General features: G+C 33.4%; 3 protein-coding genes across 8 annotated transcripts; 1 reads left to right on the top strand and 2 right to left on the bottom strand.

The window, feature by feature from the left end:
- Window positions 1–312: 312 nt before the first annotated feature.
- LOC125419105 (uncharacterized) lies at window positions 313–7,682 on the bottom strand. 2 transcript variants are annotated; one of them, XM_060818062.1, is made up of 7 exons: window positions 5,927–7,682; window positions 5,507–5,557; window positions 5,264–5,342; window positions 5,108–5,171; window positions 4,746–4,790; window positions 3,487–3,563; window positions 313–3,039 (listed from the first exon to the last, which is right to left on the bottom strand). In XM_060818062.1, exon 7 carries the CDS (start codon window positions 2,346–2,348, stop codon window positions 1,125–1,127), a length of 1,224 nt encoding a protein of 407 aa, XP_060674045.1. In that variant the 5' UTR covers window positions 2,349–3,039; window positions 3,487–3,563; window positions 4,746–4,790; window positions 5,108–5,171; window positions 5,264–5,342; window positions 5,507–5,557; window positions 5,927–7,682; the 3' UTR covers window positions 313–1,124. The 2 variants fall into 2 exon arrangements, 1 of the variants encoding a protein (XP_060674045.1); XR_009639270.1 differs by lacking the exon at window positions 313–3,039 and adding an exon at window positions 3,047–3,318 and having other exon boundaries at window positions 5,927–7,672.
- A 1,429-nt stretch (window positions 7,683–9,111) lies between these two features.
- LOC107430503 (uncharacterized) lies at window positions 9,112–13,141 on the top strand. 2 transcript variants are annotated; one of them, XM_025079192.3, is made up of 10 exons: window positions 9,112–9,653; window positions 10,491–10,642; window positions 10,944–11,039; window positions 11,126–11,188; window positions 11,622–11,690; window positions 11,796–11,898; window positions 11,996–12,067; window positions 12,211–12,288; window positions 12,594–12,682; window positions 12,791–13,141. In XM_025079192.3, the coding sequence occupies exons 1-10, from the start codon at window positions 9,269–9,271 to the stop codon at window positions 12,941–12,943; spliced, it is 1,260 nt and encodes a 419-aa protein (XP_024934960.3). In that variant the 5' UTR covers window positions 9,112–9,268; the 3' UTR covers window positions 12,944–13,141. The 2 variants fall into 2 exon arrangements, with proteins under 2 accessions (XP_024934960.3, XP_060674190.1); XM_060818207.1 differs by lacking the exon at window positions 12,211–12,288 and having other exon boundaries at window positions 9,113–9,653.
- Window positions 12,663–20,216, bottom strand: LOC107430501 (acetylornithine deacetylase). Of its 4 annotated transcripts, none has more exons than XM_016041346.4 (11): window positions 19,824–20,215; window positions 18,738–18,982; window positions 18,539–18,647; window positions 17,601–17,739; window positions 17,461–17,518; window positions 17,329–17,346; window positions 17,095–17,217; window positions 16,215–16,368; window positions 16,097–16,130; window positions 14,504–14,643; window positions 12,663–12,886 (listed from the first exon to the last, which is right to left on the bottom strand). In XM_016041346.4, the coding sequence occupies exons 1-10, from the start codon at window positions 20,145–20,147 to the stop codon at window positions 14,540–14,542; spliced, it is 1,308 nt and encodes a 435-aa protein (XP_015896832.2). In that variant the 5' UTR covers window positions 20,148–20,215; the 3' UTR covers window positions 12,663–12,886; window positions 14,504–14,539. The 4 variants fall into 4 exon arrangements, 3 of the variants coding, with proteins under 3 accessions (XP_015896832.2, XP_060674189.1, XP_015896831.2); XM_060818206.1 differs by lacking the exon at window positions 12,663–12,886 and adding an exon at window positions 12,982–13,288; XR_007237942.2 differs by lacking the exon at window positions 12,663–12,886 and adding an exon at window positions 15,280–15,384 and having other exon boundaries at window positions 14,236–14,643; window positions 19,824–20,216.
- Between the last annotated feature and the right edge of the window lie 218 nt (window positions 20,217–20,434).

Below are 20,434 nucleotides of genomic sequence, written 5' to 3'. Positions count from 1 at the left end.
AAATACACATTATCGAAGTTTTCGGATTGGAAAAAATATGCAAAATTGAAATTACCGACGGGATTTCGGTAATTACCGATCAAACCGTCGGTATCGGTAATTACCGATACACCATTGGTAATCATCTTTATTTGAAATTTTCCTGCTTTTTTCGAATCTTTTTTTGTATTCTTTTGTTAAGGATCATTAAAAAAGTTGAAATTTGGTGTGCTTTTTTGTGGAAACACATATTATCAAAGCTCAAAGGATGGAATTGTGGTGATTTTCTTTGAAACAATGGACAAATGTCAATTATCGACAGTGTATCGTTATCACTATTAATGAATAGCATCTCCGAAATAGTAAAAAACGTACAACATACTGAACACACAATGCTATTTTACCAACACATTACGACAAATGTCTAAGTCAACAAAACATTACATGAAACCAAATGCTTTTTTTACCAAAGCACACGTTAAGCAATTGAGCTACTAATTACATTCGTACGACATTGTATAACACAAGCAAACCGTAAGTAAACAGATAAAAAAACTACACATGCATAGTAAGATATATCGAATAACATACCCCTAGGAGCTTAACATAGCATAGAGAGATTTTATGGTCCAGATGTTGAATGGTGCAGTTGATTGGTAGTGATATGAAGTGGTACGGTGGTCGAGTAAGATCGTCTGTTGTGACCAATCTGTTTACACCTCCCGTAGCTATATTGAAGACTCTCCTCTCTTTTAGATTAAATCCGTTTCTTTCTTGGTCTTCCTGACTCTTTTCCAATCTCAGGTGGAAGTACAAGCTGATTGATGACACCATCTAGAGCATGCCACTGACATTTATCTCCAAAGTGGATATATGGTATCCGAATATGCATCACGGAGAGACTCAATTGAGTAATGCAGCGAGCAAAGGGTATATGGAAAGATATGTCGATACTTACATGTTGCAATTGCATGGACACAAGGAAATCTATCGATGTCGAATTCCTTGCATGAGCATGTCTTACTTTCTAAGTTGACTACTCCAACCAGCACACCATGGTCAACAATCTGAAACTCGTATAAGTTTAATGGAATAACACGGAAGCCTCTGCCATAATTTGAGCGCCCTTGCATGATATTTTCCAATCAGTTAGTAACAGGAGTTTGCATTGCAGCTGCATTATTTCGACATTCATACCACCACTTTTGCAAGACATCATGAATATGATCTAGTAGTGGCAAAACGGGTTTATCCCAAGCATCAAGAAGCACAGAATTCATGCTCGCTACAATGTTAGTGGTCATGATGTTGTATCTATTTTCCGAAAAATGTGATCTAGCCCACTTAGCAGGATTTGCATCCTTGAGATATTGTACAGCTTCAATACTAACACCTTCTAAAATATGCATGGCCTTATCAAATTCCTCAACAATATATGCTCTAGCTACATCATTAAAAGTTGATAGAATCGCATTGACATTACCTTTAAACTTCGTAGCACATAAGTTTGTACCAAGATGATATGTGCAGTGGCCATGGTGATTATTAGGGAAAACTGTCCATATTGCTTTTGCAATACTCTTGTGTCTGTCCGATATAAAAGCTATATTGGGATCATCACCAAACGCTTCTTTGAGTCTCTCAAAAAACCATGTGTGGGCCACATCCGTCTCCCCAGGGCCTATTCCATAGGCAAGTGGATAAATTTGATTATTCCCATTCAAACATGATGCAATATATAACAAACCTCTGTATCTATTCTTCAGTGTAGTTCCATCGACAGCTATGACTCTCCGCATATGATGAAACCCTCTGATGCTAGCTCCACATGCCATGAAAAAATATAAAAATCTGTTTTGATCATCAGTTTCAATTCGAGTGAATGTGCTCGGATTCTTGCTCTTTAAAATGTAACTCCATAAAGGGAGTTTTGCATATAACTCTTCAGGTGTCCGCCACAAACCTGATAGTGCAGCTTCCTTAGCGGCCCACCCTCTGATGCTAGCTCCACGTGCCATGAAAAAATATAAAAATCTATTTTGATCATCAGTTTCAATTCGAGTGAACGTGCCCGGATTCTCGCTCTTTAAAATGTAACTCCATAAAGGGAGTTTTGCATATGACTCTTCAGGTGTACGCCACAAACCTGATAGTGCAACTTCCTTAGCGGCCCATGCTTTATTGTAGCTTATATTTACCCCGTAATTAGAGAAAATGTCATGCACAATATCACGGAGTTTGTATTGATGTGAAATCCCATCAAGCTTTGGCTGGATGATGTCTCCAACAACTGAACTTTTTGCCTGACGATGATCCCTTTTCATGATATTTAAAGAGTAAATATGCTCATCCTGGAATACCCTAATCATGAAAGCGTCTGTATTTTCACGGTAGCACGCAATTGCCACTTGCAATTGTCATTTATACATACAACCTCATATCAGATTTCTTGACATTGAATTCAAAATTCCTCTGCAGTGCATATAGACAAAGCTTCTTTTGTACCTCATTCTTACTCGAAAAGAGTTGGTTCCTTCAAATGATTTCATGGTCATTGACAGATGTGAAGCTACGGTTAGTCCTACGTGCAGATATAATGTGTGTATACATATTTTGGGATTTAACTATAATGTGTGTTTCCAGTCAACCAACTATAATATTTATAGTTTGGGAGTAATTTTTGGGATTTAACTATAATATTTATAATTCATTTAATTCATTATTTCATTTAATAAGCATATATAATGTGTGTTTCCAGTCAACCAACAAAGCTTAAATATAGAAAAGATAGCACAATACAAGTAGTTTTCAATATGAATTAGGCACTTAATTCCACTATTACAGGTGAAACAGCATCGGAAAGGGATAACTTGTTCTAAAATAAATATTTGCTTAACAATTGCGTCGGCAACTAGTGACAACCAATCCATCTTTTGCATCCCATCCCTAACGTGATTTATACCTAAGGCTGGTTCTAAAAGCCCAGAGGCACCTCCTTAATAGGTATATTAACTTCCCATGTCTCATTTGGAAGTCCATAGAGATACAAATTCTCATTCTCTATAAGCATAAAAAATAAGAGAATACTCTATTAAAACCATAGAAATGTCACTATAAGCAAAGGTTATCATGAATATATAGAGAAATGTCACTAAAAGAAAAAAGTTTAAAATATTTGAGACATTTGAGCTATTTCTAGAAGGAAAATACATAAATTGGAGAAGTATCAATAAAGAAAGGAGTAAAACTATAAATTTCAAGTACAAATGAACCAGGATTTATTGTTGCATCAATTTCAATGCCCAACAAATCAGATGACCCATAAGTATATGATCTTACCTGATCAGGAAAAAAATTTATAAGAAACTTGATATTTTAAGTTTTTAGCTAGCATAAAATCTTATTTAAAGACATGAAAATGAATATGAGTAGCAATGCCAACTAAGATAATGACATGTTATAGAATTAATAAATGACATGATTGTGTGCTAGTACGAAGAATCACACCTCTCTACGTGATATGATACCCTTTTTACTGAAATGGTATCTCCTCCAAGGGGATATCCTACAACAGTTACCGAATCCTGCTCATAAAGAAGCCATGCAGTTCAGATTTCAAACAAATGATTTACTGACAGGAATAGTCAAATAGATATACCAGTCCACATACTTTAATCTCTGTATTTAATAATCACATAATAAGTAAAATTAATTCTAGATTTATAGATTAGTGGAAATTGTATAGCTACATTAAGTTGATACAGCTGGTATTATAAAAAATGAGATAGGAAATGGGAGGAATTCAATTCAATATGATGACATTATGTCAGTCATATATCAATATTGGGTTTGCAATTAGATATGAATCAAGAAATGACATCATGATCCAGAAGTTAAGGATACTAAATCACCTATAGCTTTTTATGCCTTTGGCAATTTATCTTTGTTATTAGTCAACAAGCAACTAATAATTCAACCAAGGCATCAAAAGTATCATCTACTGATGATTTGTTACTTCCCTATATAACATATTTTAGCTTCTGTATAGAGATGAAAAGGATAATGCGAAAGGACAAAATCCATATACATTGAATAGAACAAACAACAGATTCCACCAAAGAAAGACAATTATTTAAACCTGAAGACGTGGCAAATGTCTTAAATAGGGAGGTTCAGCTCCTATCCAAAATTCCTTGCTTTCTACTGATAGCAAAGCTATATTACAATCAATGCCTTTGACTAAAATCCAAAATTCATAACTAAGAGGAATATAAGCTTCAAGAGTTTATTAATGTTCAAAGGAAAGAAGTAAGGTACCAATTTGAAGAAACCACCTCAGAAAATCTCACCAAAATTTAAAGAGTGATATCATAATAAGAGTCTCACAAATTGTTTTGCAAATGTGAAATGCAAATTGAAATTCAAAGAGGCCATAACATCAAGCCCTTGTTTTTCATTTCCCAATATCTACAACCTGCTAATACTATGAAATAACACCAACTATCCCACTTAACCCAAAAAAAAAAGTCCAACTATTCCACTAATGCCTGTCAACAGTTTCATTCACATCTCACGATGCTCATTCTTGTTACACTTGTCCCACATATGGTTTATGACTCTGAGTGCTCAAATGCTAAAGAATATACATTAAAGAACATAATTTTTGGCTGTTCAACTACTTCAAGAAGATAAAGGAAGTCATCTCAGACCTATGAGGGCAGCAAGAACATATTGAGATGACACAAATAATTATGATAGAGATATACCTTGGCAACGTATTTGGTATCATCTCCCCTTCTCTTCACCTTAACCTGAAATCATACCAAGAAGGGGGAATAATTTAATGGCACTCATTTATTGGGAACATGCCATAACACAATTTTGCAACTTCATCTAAAGACAATCAAAACTTAAATTAAAACTAAAAGATGTGCTATCAAAACATGGTAAGATTAATACATCCTACTTGTTTGTTGAGTTGAATACTTTAATAAACAAGCAAAATTAAGCATACAGACAAAATCAGTAAATAGTTACTTTTATATGACAAGGAACTATGAAGTTGCTACGACATTTATTTTTATAATTGTCATATATGTATTAGGCTATAGATGGCACAGTATATTACCTGTGTATTATGTTCAACACAATGTGCATTTGTCAATAGTTTCCCATCCCCAATCATAAATGCACTGCAATAAGGAAAATACAGTTATCTCCATTTAAGAAAGAAGTAGAATTCCAAAATTTTAGGGGAAAAGATAATAGGAGAAGATTTTCAAACCTTGCCTGCCAATACTTGTATATTATCTTTGTTTTTGCCAAGGAAGAGAATAGTCAAGTGCAGTATGGGTGTAGTAAACCTAAAATTATTTAAGAAACAAATCGGTTGGATGTAATAGATTGTGCACATATTTTTCCATTTAAAAGATAGAATTCATGATCACTGAACTCCAAACAGAAAATATCTATGTTCAATGCTCATGAATCCTACCATTGAAAAATTAAATACGAGAGTTCACTTTACCTTTACGACAGCATTAAGAAAAGCTGCATCTTGAAGATTTCCTAATTCAACCTGAAATTGAGAACAAAGCACCTAAAACTATCAAAATAACGTTAAAAGTAGAACTCTTAGATATCCTCTTTTCTTCACTATGAAAAAAAAGGGGTAGAATATCACTTTTATTTTTGATATGGTACCTTCCAATTCAAACATTGCCTTTCATTTTTCTTGTTTTCTCATAATAAACCATCTTAAAACACTTGCTACTTCCTACCTCGTCTATGACACCACAAAATAGCTTGAGCTTGACTAAATTATCTTCATATTTTGCATTAAAAAGAGCGAATTCCAAACTAATATTTCACTTCCACACAATCTTATCTGACCTAAACAAATAAGAAATTGAATTCTTAACAGAAAAAATGCTGAACTTCTCAATACCTGCAGGTCCTTCAAATCATACTGCAACTCTTTCTTGTCCTTTCTTTGCATTCCAAATTTATAACCTACTGGTTGAGTTTTTCTCGTATCAGCACTGCCTTTGTAGCTTTCCTCATACAAATAAGACCTTCCATCCATTGATTAATGGCTGGCTCAGAACAAAAGGGGAACAAAAAAAATAAATAAATAACACATAAAAACGAAGAGAGGAAAAGACAAAAGAAAGGAAAAAAAAAAAAAAAGACGTAACATGTCTTGACAAAGGTGAAGAGAAGAAGTGAGGAAAAGACAAAAGAAAGGAATAAAAAAAAAAAATGGGTTTTGAGAGGGGAAAAGAATTGCAAAGAGGTGGTGAAAAGAAAGGAAAAAATAAGATGAAATATGAAAGTAAGTGAGCAAAAGACAAAAGAAAAGAAGAAAGAAAAAAAAAAAGCTAGGTTTTGACAAGGGAAAAAAAATTGCAGAGATGTGGTGGAAAAGAAAGGAAAAAAAATAAAAAACAAAAGGAAGTGAGCAAAAGACAAAAGAAAGGAAGAAAAAAAAAAAAGCTAGGTTTTGACAGGGGAAAAAAAATGAGAGGAAGTGAGCAAAAGACAAAAAAAAGGAAGAAAAAATAAAAAAATAAAAAAGCTGGATTTTGACAGGGGAAAAAATTATAGAGATGTAGTGGAAAAGAAACCAAAAAAAATAAAAAGTAAAAGGAAGTGAGCAAAAGACAAAAGAAAGGAAGAAAAAATAAAAAATGAAAAGCTGAGTTTCGACAGGGGAAAAAAATTGCAGAGATGTGGTGGAAAAGAAAGGAGAAAAAAGAAAAAAAGGAAGTGAGCAAAAGACGAAAGAAAGGAAGAAAAAACAAATAAAAAATCAAAAAAGAAGTAAAACGTATTGATGAAAAAGAATATCAGAGCCAGTTTGCAAAAATATACTTTGCAGGAATTTTTGAAAGACTGAATAAGTTTTCAAGAAATAAGAAAAAAAACAAACAAAAAATACAAAGAAAAAATAAATTTAATTTTGACATAAAAATATTTTAAAATTTTCAAAAAATAAAAAGATAAAACAAAAATATGGAAAAGTAAATAGTATATTTCGTTAACACCCTATCCATGAAGACAGAGAGACAAATTCCCCATGCCAATTAGGAAAGACCACCTAGATTCAATCATCCTATACCCTTGGATATGAGCTAGGATAGACGATTGAAGGGTGCAAACCAAACATTCACACATTGGCAGCACATTGGTTAGGTTCATCACAACATCTAAAGTCGAGGTCCAGGTCGTGAGTGGTGAGAAACTGTCCCACTTGGCAAAAGGTCCAGGTCTCGACCATCCAGCAACTTGAGAGTCATGTAGTGGACATCCATGAATTCTTCAGCTCTCTAAAGGGCTCATGTTTGATTTCACAACCCAACTTCTCGTTCCCTTCTCTATTGTTACTTTATCAGAATTTGACCAGAACAACTTGAGTTGAATACCAGTCTCACTTGTGTGTAGGAGGTTTTGTGCCATCTCCACTGCCAATGCCCCTTTGACATTGTTTCTTGGTTTTCATGTCAGTTTATCTTGGATTTTCCTTTGCAAGCTTAGAGCATCTCAAAATGGACATTCTTGACAGTCTCAGCTCGATCTAGCAACAAATATCAAGAAATTTGCATGCGAAAACCATCTCCATCATGGTCTCCTAAATTCCAGCGACAACGATATCGAACATATCTTTGCTTATACATATATACTGGGAAGGAAAAAAAAAAAAAAAAAAAAATCATGTCTTTTGTTTATGAAGAATATTCAAAAATCATGTCTTTTGTTTCTGAAGTATATTCCTTATATTTTGGTGAATTCTAATTTATATTCCTTTCAAATAAAAATTTAGAAGAATATATATATATATATATATATATAGTAATATTCAAAGTATGATTATGAATCATAACTTAGTCTTTCCCTTTTTCAAAGTATGATTATGAATCATAACTTAGTTTTTCCCTTTTTCTTTTTTTTCTTTTTTTTGATAAAATCATAATTTAGGTTCGTTGCTGTCTTATGTAGCTAAATATCATGGTCCAAAGTAACAAAACTTAGTCTTGCTGTTATGAAATGATTGATAAAAGCTCTACTGAAATAATAATAAGTTTATTTTACAAATTTTTTTAATGTTTGATAAATTATTATTTCAAAATTATTGAAAATTACAATTTGAATTCGAGTGTTTAGTAAAAAAATCTATTTAATTTTTTTAATTATATATAATGACAAAAATAGATATAATTATTATTTTTATGTATTTATATATTATTATTATGTATAAATGAGTGAAAAGCAATTTTATTATTAATTAAAAGATATATAGTAATTTTAATTTGAAAATTTTGATTATATTAGAAAGAGAATTTAAAAATCTACTTCTAACTAAAAGGGTATAAATTATTAAAACATCTAAAAATTCTATAGATTTATTAAATACTATATTTAATAATTTTTTTTTATCATAATCCAAAAATACGGGCTTAAAAGAACCCCAAATATACACCAAAATGAAGTACATATATTTATCCAACAAAACTCAAATAAGTTATTTAATATTAAAACTAATGTTGAATTTTTTTTTTCAATTTTTAAATTTAAAATTAAAATTATTAATTATCAAATTTTAATAGAAATATTTTTTAATTAAAATTTTAATAATCAATAAATTTATATTTTATTAGTTTTAAATATTAAATTATAATAAATAATATAATGCAAAAATTAATAAAAAAATATCTAAGTAATGTCAAAATGACTGGTTACAAATGCAATCGTTGGCTTTTCGGAAAAAAACCACTTTCTCCCAAACCAAAACTTTAACAAATAAAAAAGAATGACGTGGCCATAATGCATGCAGACATAAAAGAAGCCATCCAAGCATTATCTCCAGGTGTCTTTCTTTCATAGGCTGATCGGATATTCCCTGTACCTCCATAGCTCAATGGCCACCTAATCTACCAAAATAGCAAAAATAAAAGAATATGACAAAAAAATAAATAAAATAAATAAATATCAACCATATACCACTGCCGGTCCCATTTTGTTTTAATTCCCCACTCCCCTAACCGTCCGATCTCTTTCCCATCTAAAATCTAACGGTCATAAAATCAATCTTCCTCTCAACGAAGCTGAGCGGTCAATATTTTCTTTAAAAAATTCAAAGGAAAAAAAAAAAAAAATATTATGTTATGCTTCATCAAATGAAGACGACCGAGACGAAGAAAACTCCGACTCCGACCTCCGAAAAACCCGATTTGTCGGGCTGAACTCTTTATTCGAATATAATCGGTTTTCGGTGGTAGTTTCCAAAAGAATGGAGCATCTGTTAATGTCCGTGAACACCTCAACGCCGTCGTTTTCGTGTAGAGTTGTGGGTCTGAGCTCGAAGCTTTTCGATTTGCCGTCTGTGAGGAAGAGGAGGAGGAAGACAACGACGACGAGGACGAGGACGAGTTCTATTTCGGATGGTGTTAGGGTTCCGTTACGGTGTGTTAGAGCTTCGGTTGAACGGAGCAGCAGCAGCAGCAACAGTGAAAGCATGGATGGGAGAGGAGGAAGAGAGCAGCTTGAAAGTAGTGGAAGAGGAGGTGGGTTCACAAGCCCAGCCATGGAGGTCACTACATTAGACACTTTCAACGAGGCGGATTTCCCTGTTTGGGATAAGATTGGTGCTGTGGTTAGACTCAGCTATGGAATTGGTCGGTCTCTCTCTCTCTCTCTACCCCCCCCCCCCCCCCCCCCCCCCCCGGTTTTCCTCGCTCGTTCTTTGATTTATTTTGTTGGAATTTGTAGTAATCTTTTGGAATATAAGAAGCAACAATTTGTGTTTTGAAAATTTTTTTTGGACTACAACGTTTTCTCGTACTTCCTATGTGGGTATGTCAGATTCTTAGTCAATAAGTTTTGTTTTTTTTGGGATTGCAATAGGATCTGAAAATGAAAAATTATTTACATCTTTGGATTAATTAGGGAAAAAAAAAAAGAAAGGGGTTGCATTGGTGATGCTTGATTATATCTAAAAAACTGGATTTTGTTGATGGGAAATATTATATTTTGCTTCAGGGTTTTGGAGATATGTTGTTTTGTTAATTGAGATGGTTGGAGAAAAGTTTTCATGCCATGTATCTAAATAAATCCAGGCTCTGTTTTAGTTAATAGTCATTGGACTTGCAACTATTAAGTCTACCCATTGGAAGATTTAAATTAATTTGATAGAAAAAAGCTCCAATTTTTTTTTCTTTTTTTTATTTATATTTTATATATATATGTGTGTGTGTGTGTGTGTGTAGGATACAACAAGTGTGCACTCGATATATTCATTTCATCATTTTTTATTTTTTTTAAAAGGATTAAAGAAGAAATCCTGGTATCCGTAGGATTAGTCTTTTGATTATTTTCCTAGGCTTTCATTTTACGTGCTCTGTTCCATTTCTTATGTTGTGGAGAACAAAGTGGGCTAAGAAATGTGATATTTGGATTTTCCTTCCTAATACTTGTATTTGTGACTCAATTTTTTTCTTTAAATGGACAATCAGGTATATATGGTGCAATGGCTCTAGCTGGAAGATTTATTTGCTCAATCACTGGAATTGATTGCTTGGGAGGTTTTAATCCATCATTAGATGCCATTTTAGAAGGGCTTGGATATGCGGCTCCCCCTATCATGGCACTTTTGTTTATACTAGATGTAAGTTGATTTATTGCTTCCCGAATCTTCAAAGTGGACTCTATTTATTTTCTTAGGGGCAAAAAAAAAAAAAAAAAGTTTTTCAATTTAGTCTAAACAAATATTATCCTAATGTTTCTACCGGATGAAGTATTAAAGGCTTTTACTTTTGTTGGATGAGTTATATACGTTGATGGACAGAAAAAAAACAAAAAGAGAAGTGATCTTTACATAGTTTCACAACTCGTTCAAAGAGAAGTGTTCTTTACATAGTTTCACAACTCACTCATGCTTGCTTTTGTTTGACTTTAAATGGTTATAGGACGAGGTTGTAAAGTTATCTCCTCATGCCCGTGCCATCAGAGATGTAGAGGATGAGGAGCTACGGAGCTTCTTTTACGGAATGTCACCATGGCAGGTAAATGGTTTTAAACTGTTAAACTTTTTAGACATTTTGTTGTCTCTTTCTGGAGAAAACAAAATTGATATGTTGGTACTTTGCAGTTTATACTTATTGTTGCTGCAAGCTCTGTGGGAGAGGAGCTTTTCTACAGGGCTGCTGTTCAGGTATACTACTGCAGCCTATTTGAATTTTATTTTTGATGTATTGTTAAATGATAAATTGAATTGCCATATTATTCCTTCTAAATTATTTGTTTTGTATTTAATATGAATCTCTTAAAACTTCTATTCTTACACTAGGAGTTCAACCACACCATTGTAAACCTTTAGAAAATATTTTCTACAAGTTCTAAATTAGTATATAACTTAACAGCATATATCTTAGAGGGGTATTTTGATTTTTATGGAGAGAAAAGAATTCGGGGTTGTTATTTGAATTTTCACAAGTGTTTTGTCTTTTAAAGGAAAAAGTTAAAAAGTGACTCCTGGATATGTGTATGGAGGATTTGCCTCTTTCCGTCCATATATTATGCCAGGTTTGCATCACCTTTTTCTACTCCCTTTATTTATTTATTTTCTTGATTGCCACTCCTTTTAGGGAGCTTTGGCTGATATATTTCTGAGAGGCACGGATCTAGTCTCAGATGCTCGAGGAATGACATCTTTGGTAATATTCCTTTTTTTTTTTTTGGGTTAATTTTTCCTTTTCCTGTTATTATAGCAATGGAAAGTTTCAGATATAACTTAGTTTGCTTCATTTCTGAAATTGTAGACTGGAGTTCTTCCCCCATTTGTCCCATTTGCTCAGGCCTTCGCAGCTGTTATAACAGCTGCTCTAACTGGTTCCTTATACTATGTGGCTGCATCTCCAAAAGGTTAGACTACTTTAAGAAATTCTTGTTTCTATTGATGAATTTTCTTCTTTGCAAGTATGGTTTAGCAGCTGCTTATCTCGTTCTTATATTTTTACAGATCCAGCTTATATAGTTGCTCCAGTTTTACCATCTCGTTATGGACGTGAAGACCTCAAAAAACTCTTTTCAGGTTTGACTTCATACCCTGGCACAAAATGTTTAGTTGCTGCTAGTTTGAATCTAAATTTTAGTTATTTTTTTCATATTATTTCTTTGGCTTATAAGGCACTGAGTTGGTTAAGTGATACTTTTTAAGTGCCATGTGATATGTAGGATTGCTTTCATTCTTGAGCCCGTTTTGGAATGATTCCATTTCCCAAGAGTCACCTAGTGCTCCTTCCATAATCACTAGTAGGTGATTTTCTAAAAACAAAATCACCAAAAAGCATTTTCATTTTTTTTTTCTTCTTCTTCTTCTTCTTCTTCTTTTTTTTTTTTTTTTTTTTTTTTTTTTTTTTTTTGTGTTTTGGCCAAAGACGATAAGAAACACTTTTATCTATTTAAAAGTGATTTTAGGTATCTCAAAATCACTCCCAGACGGGCTTAAAACTAGTTTAAATTGCTGCCAAGTAGATATGAAAATTCATATCTTCTTCTAAATCATATTAATTATCTAAATTTTTAAGCCATCATCTGATTCTGGTGAAATTCTGCAGCTTGGTACGAGAGGAGGCAAATGAAGAAGATTTATTCTCCCTTACTTGAAGGACTTCTGGCCCTCTACCTTGGTTTCGAATGGATCCAGGTAATTTTTATTTGATTCTTTTGCTGTTTCAGAAAACTTCAACTTTACAAATGAGTTTTCAATAACACATACATTGAATTTTATTTAATTTGATGCAAAATGTGACAGACAAATAATATTCTTGCACCAATAATCACACATGGCATATACTCTGCTGTCATATTGGGTCATGGCCTTTGGAAGATACATGATCACCGGAGAAGACTGCGTCAGAGAATCCAACAGCTCAAATTAGAAGGAAAAAATTCAAACAAATTCTGAAGATCATCTTTCAAAATATATTTAGAAGAATAGCCATATATAGAGGAAATTTGTAAATTATGTAGGAGAATCAAATTATTCATCATGGGACAACTCTATAGCACAAAATATATGTTATAATGTAACAAATACACTTACACCAAAATTATGTTGACGATTATAATGCTCAATTTGAAGTCAATTTTTAATGTATGTTCAGCTTCTGTGTCCATGAACTGTAGTCTCAAAGGGAATTCGAGTTTCATGATGAAGTTCTCCATGGTTTTGTATTAAGACTTTGTTCTGCTCTCTACTAATTTTATTTTATTTTTTCTGGACATCACTCTGTTTCTCTACTCTGCTCCCCTGATATGTTAGAAAAATATGCACACAACAAAAGGATACAAATCAGTAACCTGAAAACTGTTTGTTTGGTTTATATTTGGTTGGTTTCAATTGGGGGTAGCTTAGTGGCTAATTTATGTTTTCTTGTACAATTATTTTTTAACCCTTCCAGCTGTAAAATATTAGAGAAAAAGAATGTATACTGTAATTATTTTTTATTTTTTAACACTTATCTGCAGTTTATAAATTTTTTATGTTAAATAAACCCATTTCAATTCAATTTAATATTTTTCAAAATCAAGTCAGATGCAGATTAGAAGTGGTTTACTTCTTGGCACAGAGAGAGACATAGTATTAACTTAGGAAGCCAACAGAGGAGCTTGTAACATTTTTTTTTCTATCATTTGTTTTTCCTTTTTTTGATAAAACATTTGGATGTCTTTTTCTCTAGTAAAATCTTGCGGGCAGAGGAAAGCAAACATTGTGCAGCAATCTTCCACATTTGGAGTATAAGATAGATGATATAGTTATTATGAATAAATCAACTTTCTTTTTTCCTTTTTATTTTTCTTTTCTTTGTTAATTGGGATGAGTGAATTTGAGCTCAAAATCATGAGGAATACTCTATAAGGAAACAACGACTTTACCATTGGATTATTCCAGAAGGACGTGAATAAATCAACTTGAGAGTGGGTTTTGGAAATTTAGTTATCAAACTTAATTGGAAGCACCCTTGAAAAGTATGATGAAGTCAAAATTGGACAGAATGTTTGGTAATACCAGCTGCCAAATTTCAACTGAAAACTATTTGTTTATTAAACAAAAAAAGAAAAAAAAGACAAAAGGTAATTAATAAATTAATGATAATTAAGGCAGAAATTCCCTCGACCCAAGTCCTTTTAGCAGAATGTGGACTTCAAATACTCATTGAACTGCATGTTTGGGGAGAGAGTTGCCAGACCATATGGTAGTGTTTCCCAACAGGTATTTGTTTTTGTGATTATTATTTTTTAGTTATCTCACGATTTACAAAAAACCATCCTTTCATATGGAAAGCCCCATTAGATGTAACATAAGAAGAGTCAAAAGCTAGAGAAGCCAAATAACAGGCATAACATATGTAAATGTGAAAGAGACTGGGGACAATGAAATTGGAAACTGAAAATTTCACTGCATAACCCTTCAAATGAGCCTGAGTTTATACCATCATTAAACCATGAATGCCAGAAATTATACCTTATTGTTACCATTAGCGAAATGCTTTCCGTTCTTTCAATCTTCTAATTGAGAGATAATGCTGACAAAGACACGGTAGCCTTGCGACATATCAGTAAAAAGGCAGTACTCGTTCTTCGCATGGTATGTAGCCATCAAACCTACATATTGAACATAAAGTGAATGAATCAGATGTCATCTTATATGACTTATATATTAGCTCTATGATCAACAAGAAAGCTATCATTCAAAAAATTGGAAAAAATAAAATCTTTTCTGAACCAAAAGTCACGTTTCTTAAGGAACTCACATCTTATGAAAAGCCCATTATCAGATAAACCTAAAATAAAATGACCAACAGAATAACCAAAGGTCCTAACGATAATTATATTTGGCTAAGAAATTCCTTTAAATAAAAAGTTAAATCTTCAACCAGTTGACACTTTTTCAGCAACTGAGACTCCTTAGTTTACTGTTTGAACTTAGTAAATATCTGATTATAGCTCAATACAGGCTTCCTTGTCATGAGTTGAAGGACCCTTAAAAATTTAAACAAACCACTTTATGCGAAATGCATTATAGCCACAAGAAAGTGGGTACTATCACAATTAAATATTGATATGTAAAATTTCTGAAGGAAATGGCTAGAGGATGTGCTTTGGGAAAGAAATGCTGACAAAAACTCAAGTGGAGACCAATGGCGTTGGAATAAGGAGTTAGGAAGGTGGCATCAGTGTAACCATGTCAAAGCAAACAAAAAATTCATGATATTGACCATGTAGGGTCAGCGGTTTTACCTTAAGCAACCACTCAAGCATTCTATTAACAAAATTTGAAATAGCCAAACCAAAAGAAAGACTCCTTCAGTTCATTGTCAGGCCACCACCATCACAACTTTGCAACTGCAAGAGAGTTCCCTTCCATTTATGGATAATAATCTTGATCAACTTTTCCAGTAAGATTGATTCAACTTCTCAAATAGTGCACTCTAGGTCTGAAACACATATGTACCAAGGATATACAACTAGAAGCTGACAAATATGAATTGATGTGCCAAGACTGCCAAAAGCACTCAAAATACCTTTTAAGTTGTGTATTTTCTAGTCATTTTTCTTTTCTGACTTTTATAATAACTGGGATGCCAGTGCCATTCAATTTATCTGTAAGCCAGCCACAGCTCAAGGTCCAATCACTACACTGGTCCTAACTGAAACCGATGGGCAAATAAGTGAATAAAAAAGATTAAATTCCTTAAGGTGTATACCAAAACTTTATGGCTTAGGATAGTTTCCAATCTTCCTTAGTACAGTACTTCATAAGGTTAAACTTCTGAACGTCCTGCTCTACCAACTACTTGCCAACACCCCACTTCCCTAACTATAGTAACACTCTACGTGTTCCCATGTCAAGTTTAGTTTCCATTCTAGGATTGTTTACATTACTTGTACAAATAAGTAAGGCACAGTCTTCTATAATAACAAATGATTTGGATTATTTTCTTCTTGAAGTTCTCCTACTATCTACATGAAGAGTGATATTTAAAGAAAAGAAAAAAAAAAGAAAATAAAAAAAAAATGTGGCATATTCCAGATAGAAATGGTTATAGTGTCATACCATAGCCAGAAGTTTGAACATCAAAACCTTCTTCCTGCCACACAATTGGTAAAAAGAATATGGAATGATTACATAAAAAAGAAAAAGAGGCCACAAGTGAAAAATGAAAATATCTTACCTGCAATTCTCGAATGAGTGGTAAAGTTCCAGTAATCGAGTATGGCTTTACATGCCCAACTACCTCTTCAGTTGCTTTACACAGTACGTGGAATCCACGAGAGTTGAGATCACAAGCAACTCCAGACGTTGCCTCATCAAAGCTTATTGCAAGGCTGAAAAGATTAAAGGTACAGAACAATTTTTCAGACTATCATGCTTAAAGTAATCTCTGCAAGAACACTATAAAATTGAGGATGCTATTCAGAGTACAGGCAAATTGTTAACAAGAACAAGAGTAAATTCAAAGAGAAAAGAATTACCTAATTAGACTTGATATTAAGGGTGATATTCAAATCAAAATACAAGGGAAGAAAGGATAAAGCACCATCTCAAGAAGGCAAAAGCTATAACATTTGGGAGGAAATATCTACCATTATTTATGTGGATGCAATGCCATGAACCAAACATTGATTCAGTTAATATAAAATACTAGAAAAATCAAACCTGCAGGACATAATCCATGTTATTTTCTTGTAATAGATGAATTCTGAGTTGTTTGATGAAGGGTCAGAAGTTTCAGCATAATTCAATTAGCACGAAAACTTCTATAAGGGATTATTTATATTATTGGTATAATTAGATACTCCAGTTATAGATCTATACTTTGTGAATATTATCCAGATATTGGGGCATAGATCTTTTCAAGAGACTGAAAAGACAACCAGTTAATGTCCTTATGTTCTGTACTCTCTCATGATGTTTCTAGCTGTTCTTTTTTTTTTTTTTTTTTAAACTTGTTTTTGGTTCATGAAGTTATCAATAGAAGAAAAGACAACATTTGAGTGAAAAATGCAGGAAGGATTTAGAAAGAGAGAGAGAGAGAGAGAGATAAAACACACCTTCCCCTTAGTTTTTCATCTGGTAGAACATACTTTGAAACTGGACCCCGTGTGTCAAGCTTTTCTATGTTCTCATTAATATCATCCACATATTCTTGTAACTTTTTCATGACATCCTTAACACTAAAACATATAATCAGAGTAATGGAAATCAAAAAGGATGGATAATTAATATCTCCAAATCAACTTCTAATTGATGAAAGTTTGCAACAGAGAACAGAGCAGGTTGCTTACTTGTAGAAGGGAGTTAGCCTACAAAATAAAAGGAAATTTAAATTTTAGGGGAGAGATTAAAGTAAAGATAGCCTCAATAATACACTGATTGCATTAAGCATCTGCATAAAAAACCATTGAGAAGATTATAACCTGACATCCCCTGAAACTGTACATTCACCTGGAATTTGATTGATCCCACCACCTGGGTCTGCAATAAAAGAGATGATCATGAATAAAGAAAATATAATTTCTTTCCTTTAACATTTTTCTTTATCATAAGCTCAACTTACAACTCCACTGAGTTGGTTTCATTGTTGAAGGTGTTGCAAATCCATAGACTTGCTCCTTAGGATGGGGAGGGAAGTCTCTATAAAAGCGCAACTGGATCTCTTTGAGTGCTTCCATGGCTAGCTCTAGCGCGTTGATAGCCTGCATGTATTTAACAAGAACCTCAATAGAATATAAATGGAAACTGGATGTATAGTATCAGTTCTAAGGATGACATTTTTCTTTGAAGTTGTTTGGATGCAACAGTTCAGAATAACGAACATTCTTACAGTGCATATTTGTTCTCAATTCTCAAGTGCCCCAAATGCTAGGAGTTCATGCAATGGATGCCTCATCATCAAAATGGATGCTTTTCTACTGTCATTCCTTATTACACTTCCTCAATCACTTCTTTTCCACTCTCTCTACAGTTATTTTGATTTGTCCAACCATCTCCAAGTTGAACCATAACACTTACAGGTCAGATCACAGATGAGGTACCCAGAAGCTATGTTACACTAAGCTTTATGAAGGGCCAGAGTTATCTTTCCTTCTCTCACTATCCATTTTGATGTTACATTGGTGTTGGCACTTAACCTAGTTCAGTTTGTCCAAATGTCCTAACCCATAACACTGCATAACTTGAGACATTGGACTTGGGTCAGTCATCGAATTTGCCAAAATGGCTGTACAGCAGTCCTTGAATGGGAAATTTATCCCCATCTCACCATTTATTTTATCTAAGTAACTGAATGAAATTAAGAAAGAGATTTATTTCTTCTAATATATCTTTTTCTTCTCTTACCCACTCATAACACAGGAGAAAAACCACAACATTATAACCAGTCTAATAAATTTTTCAATTTAGGCATTGTAAATTATTTAATTACTACTTTCCTCTAATATGACCATGAGTGCCAAAAATTATTAGATGGTGGTAAACTGTACAGTGATGCAATACCTTATGTGCTAAACCACTGTGAAAAAGCTTCCCAGTCACTTTAAGCTTCCCAGGTATCATACCACCAGTACCAATGCAAGGGTGTTTATCAGCTGTGTCAATCCAAAACCTGTGTTGATGAACCAAGAATCATAAAATAGTTAATCTTTTCATATGTTGGACTTGGACTTTCAGTCTTTGAAAGAATTTAATTGCTTACAAAGGACCATCCTTCAATTTATTGAGTAGTCCATCTTTCACCAATGCATCCACACCAACCCCTGATATGGCAGAGTTCTCTTCATTTGCTATAAATACGGCAACCACAGTTGACTTCAGTTTTGGTTTTGTTTCCCCCAGCTTCTTCATGAGCTCAGTTACAAGTGCAACATGGCCCAAGCAATCAGTAGTTCCACGGCCACAAAGTTTATCCCCATCAATGCTCAATGAGAAAGGATCGAATTCCTGCAGAAAATGTAGTTCCGGTACGTAGTGATCCATCATTCTTTACACAACGAAACTACTATATCATGCATATGAGATGTTCAAAATGTGTTTTTAAAAAAAAAAAAAAAACACTAAAAATTTGAACAAGCCTTGAAATTGGAAGAAAACCTTACAGCTGTCTGATACTTCAAAGTAAGAAGCCATATTCATGTTATGATTGGCGACATACAGGTAAAATGATTAAATTCTAAAAAAATTAAATCAGAAGAAAGAAAATTTATTCAACTTCTACATGTACAAAAGCCAACCCAAAAAAAAAAAAAAAATTCATACTATTTAGCAAACCACATGATCAAACTGAGACAAGACACCGCCAAACATCAGAAAACTGGATAAAAATTCAGTGTAATTTCGATAAGCTAAGGACAAATATACATAAAGTGAACGATTAACTTCTGACACGCCTCAGGCTGAATGTGGATAACAAAAAATAAAAAAATAAAAAAATTAACGAGTTGATAAAAACTCACATTTTGGAGAAAATCCCAGAAGAATCTACGCTTAGTTTGAATATGCCACTAAAAACCAACAACTCAAATTGTTTATACAAGCAATCTGAAACAGGCAATTCTCAAAATAAAATATATATATATATATACACGTAGAGGGGAAAAAAAAAAAAAATCAGCACAGAACCCAAATCGAATTAAATAGAAATTGAAGAAGAGAGAAAGCTAAAACCCAGCCCAGATAAGTAAAAGTTGCAAACTTCAAGGTTCTAGAGCCAATTCAAACCAAAACCCATGAAAAAAATCACATCAAAAAGGTAAAAAATAATCATAAAGTAGAAGAAGCATACCCAATCATTAGGATTTGCGGTGACGACATCCATATGACAACCCACAAAAGACAAGATTTTTCCCGGCACCGTTCCGGGATACTCAACGACGACGTTTCCTCTACCGGGGAAATAAGTGACATGGTTGATGAGGAGGGGTCCACCACCAGTGGTGGTGCTGTAAGGGAGAAGAGAATCGAGGACGTGCTTCACAACTCGGTCCTCCTCGGGAATGAGTTCTGGTGGGTTGTTCTGCACGAACTTCGACTCGCCAATGAGCTTCGAAAGGAGGCCCACGAAGGAGTCCCTGTTGAGGTCGCCTAGTGTCTCTTGTACAGAAGCCATGTTTGTGAAATTGTTATGGAGAATTTGCTGCTTCTGCTTTGCTTATGAGGAAGAGTGGCGGTTTCAGGGGCTGTGTATGTATTTATATATATATTGTCTCTTTTTGGCTATTTTTATTATTTAATTATAATTTTGTTTATTTTTATGGGTTTAGTTTATTTATTTTTAAATCACATTTAGTTAAGAAAAAATCAGGGGAAAAAAAAAAGTGAGGATTTTTATCAATTTTTAGATTGACGCTTGTTATTTTAGAAATGCTTACTGAATTTATTAACAAATAAAAAAAA

The sequence above is a fragment of the Ziziphus jujuba genome, chromosome 6, assembly GCF_031755915.1.
Source record: "Ziziphus jujuba cultivar Dongzao chromosome 6, ASM3175591v1".
Taxonomy (NCBI): domain Eukaryota; kingdom Viridiplantae; phylum Streptophyta; class Magnoliopsida; order Rosales; family Rhamnaceae; genus Ziziphus; species Ziziphus jujuba.
The sequence above is the reverse complement of the archived record's forward strand: the minus strand, read 5'-3'. Positions and strand labels throughout refer to the sequence as shown.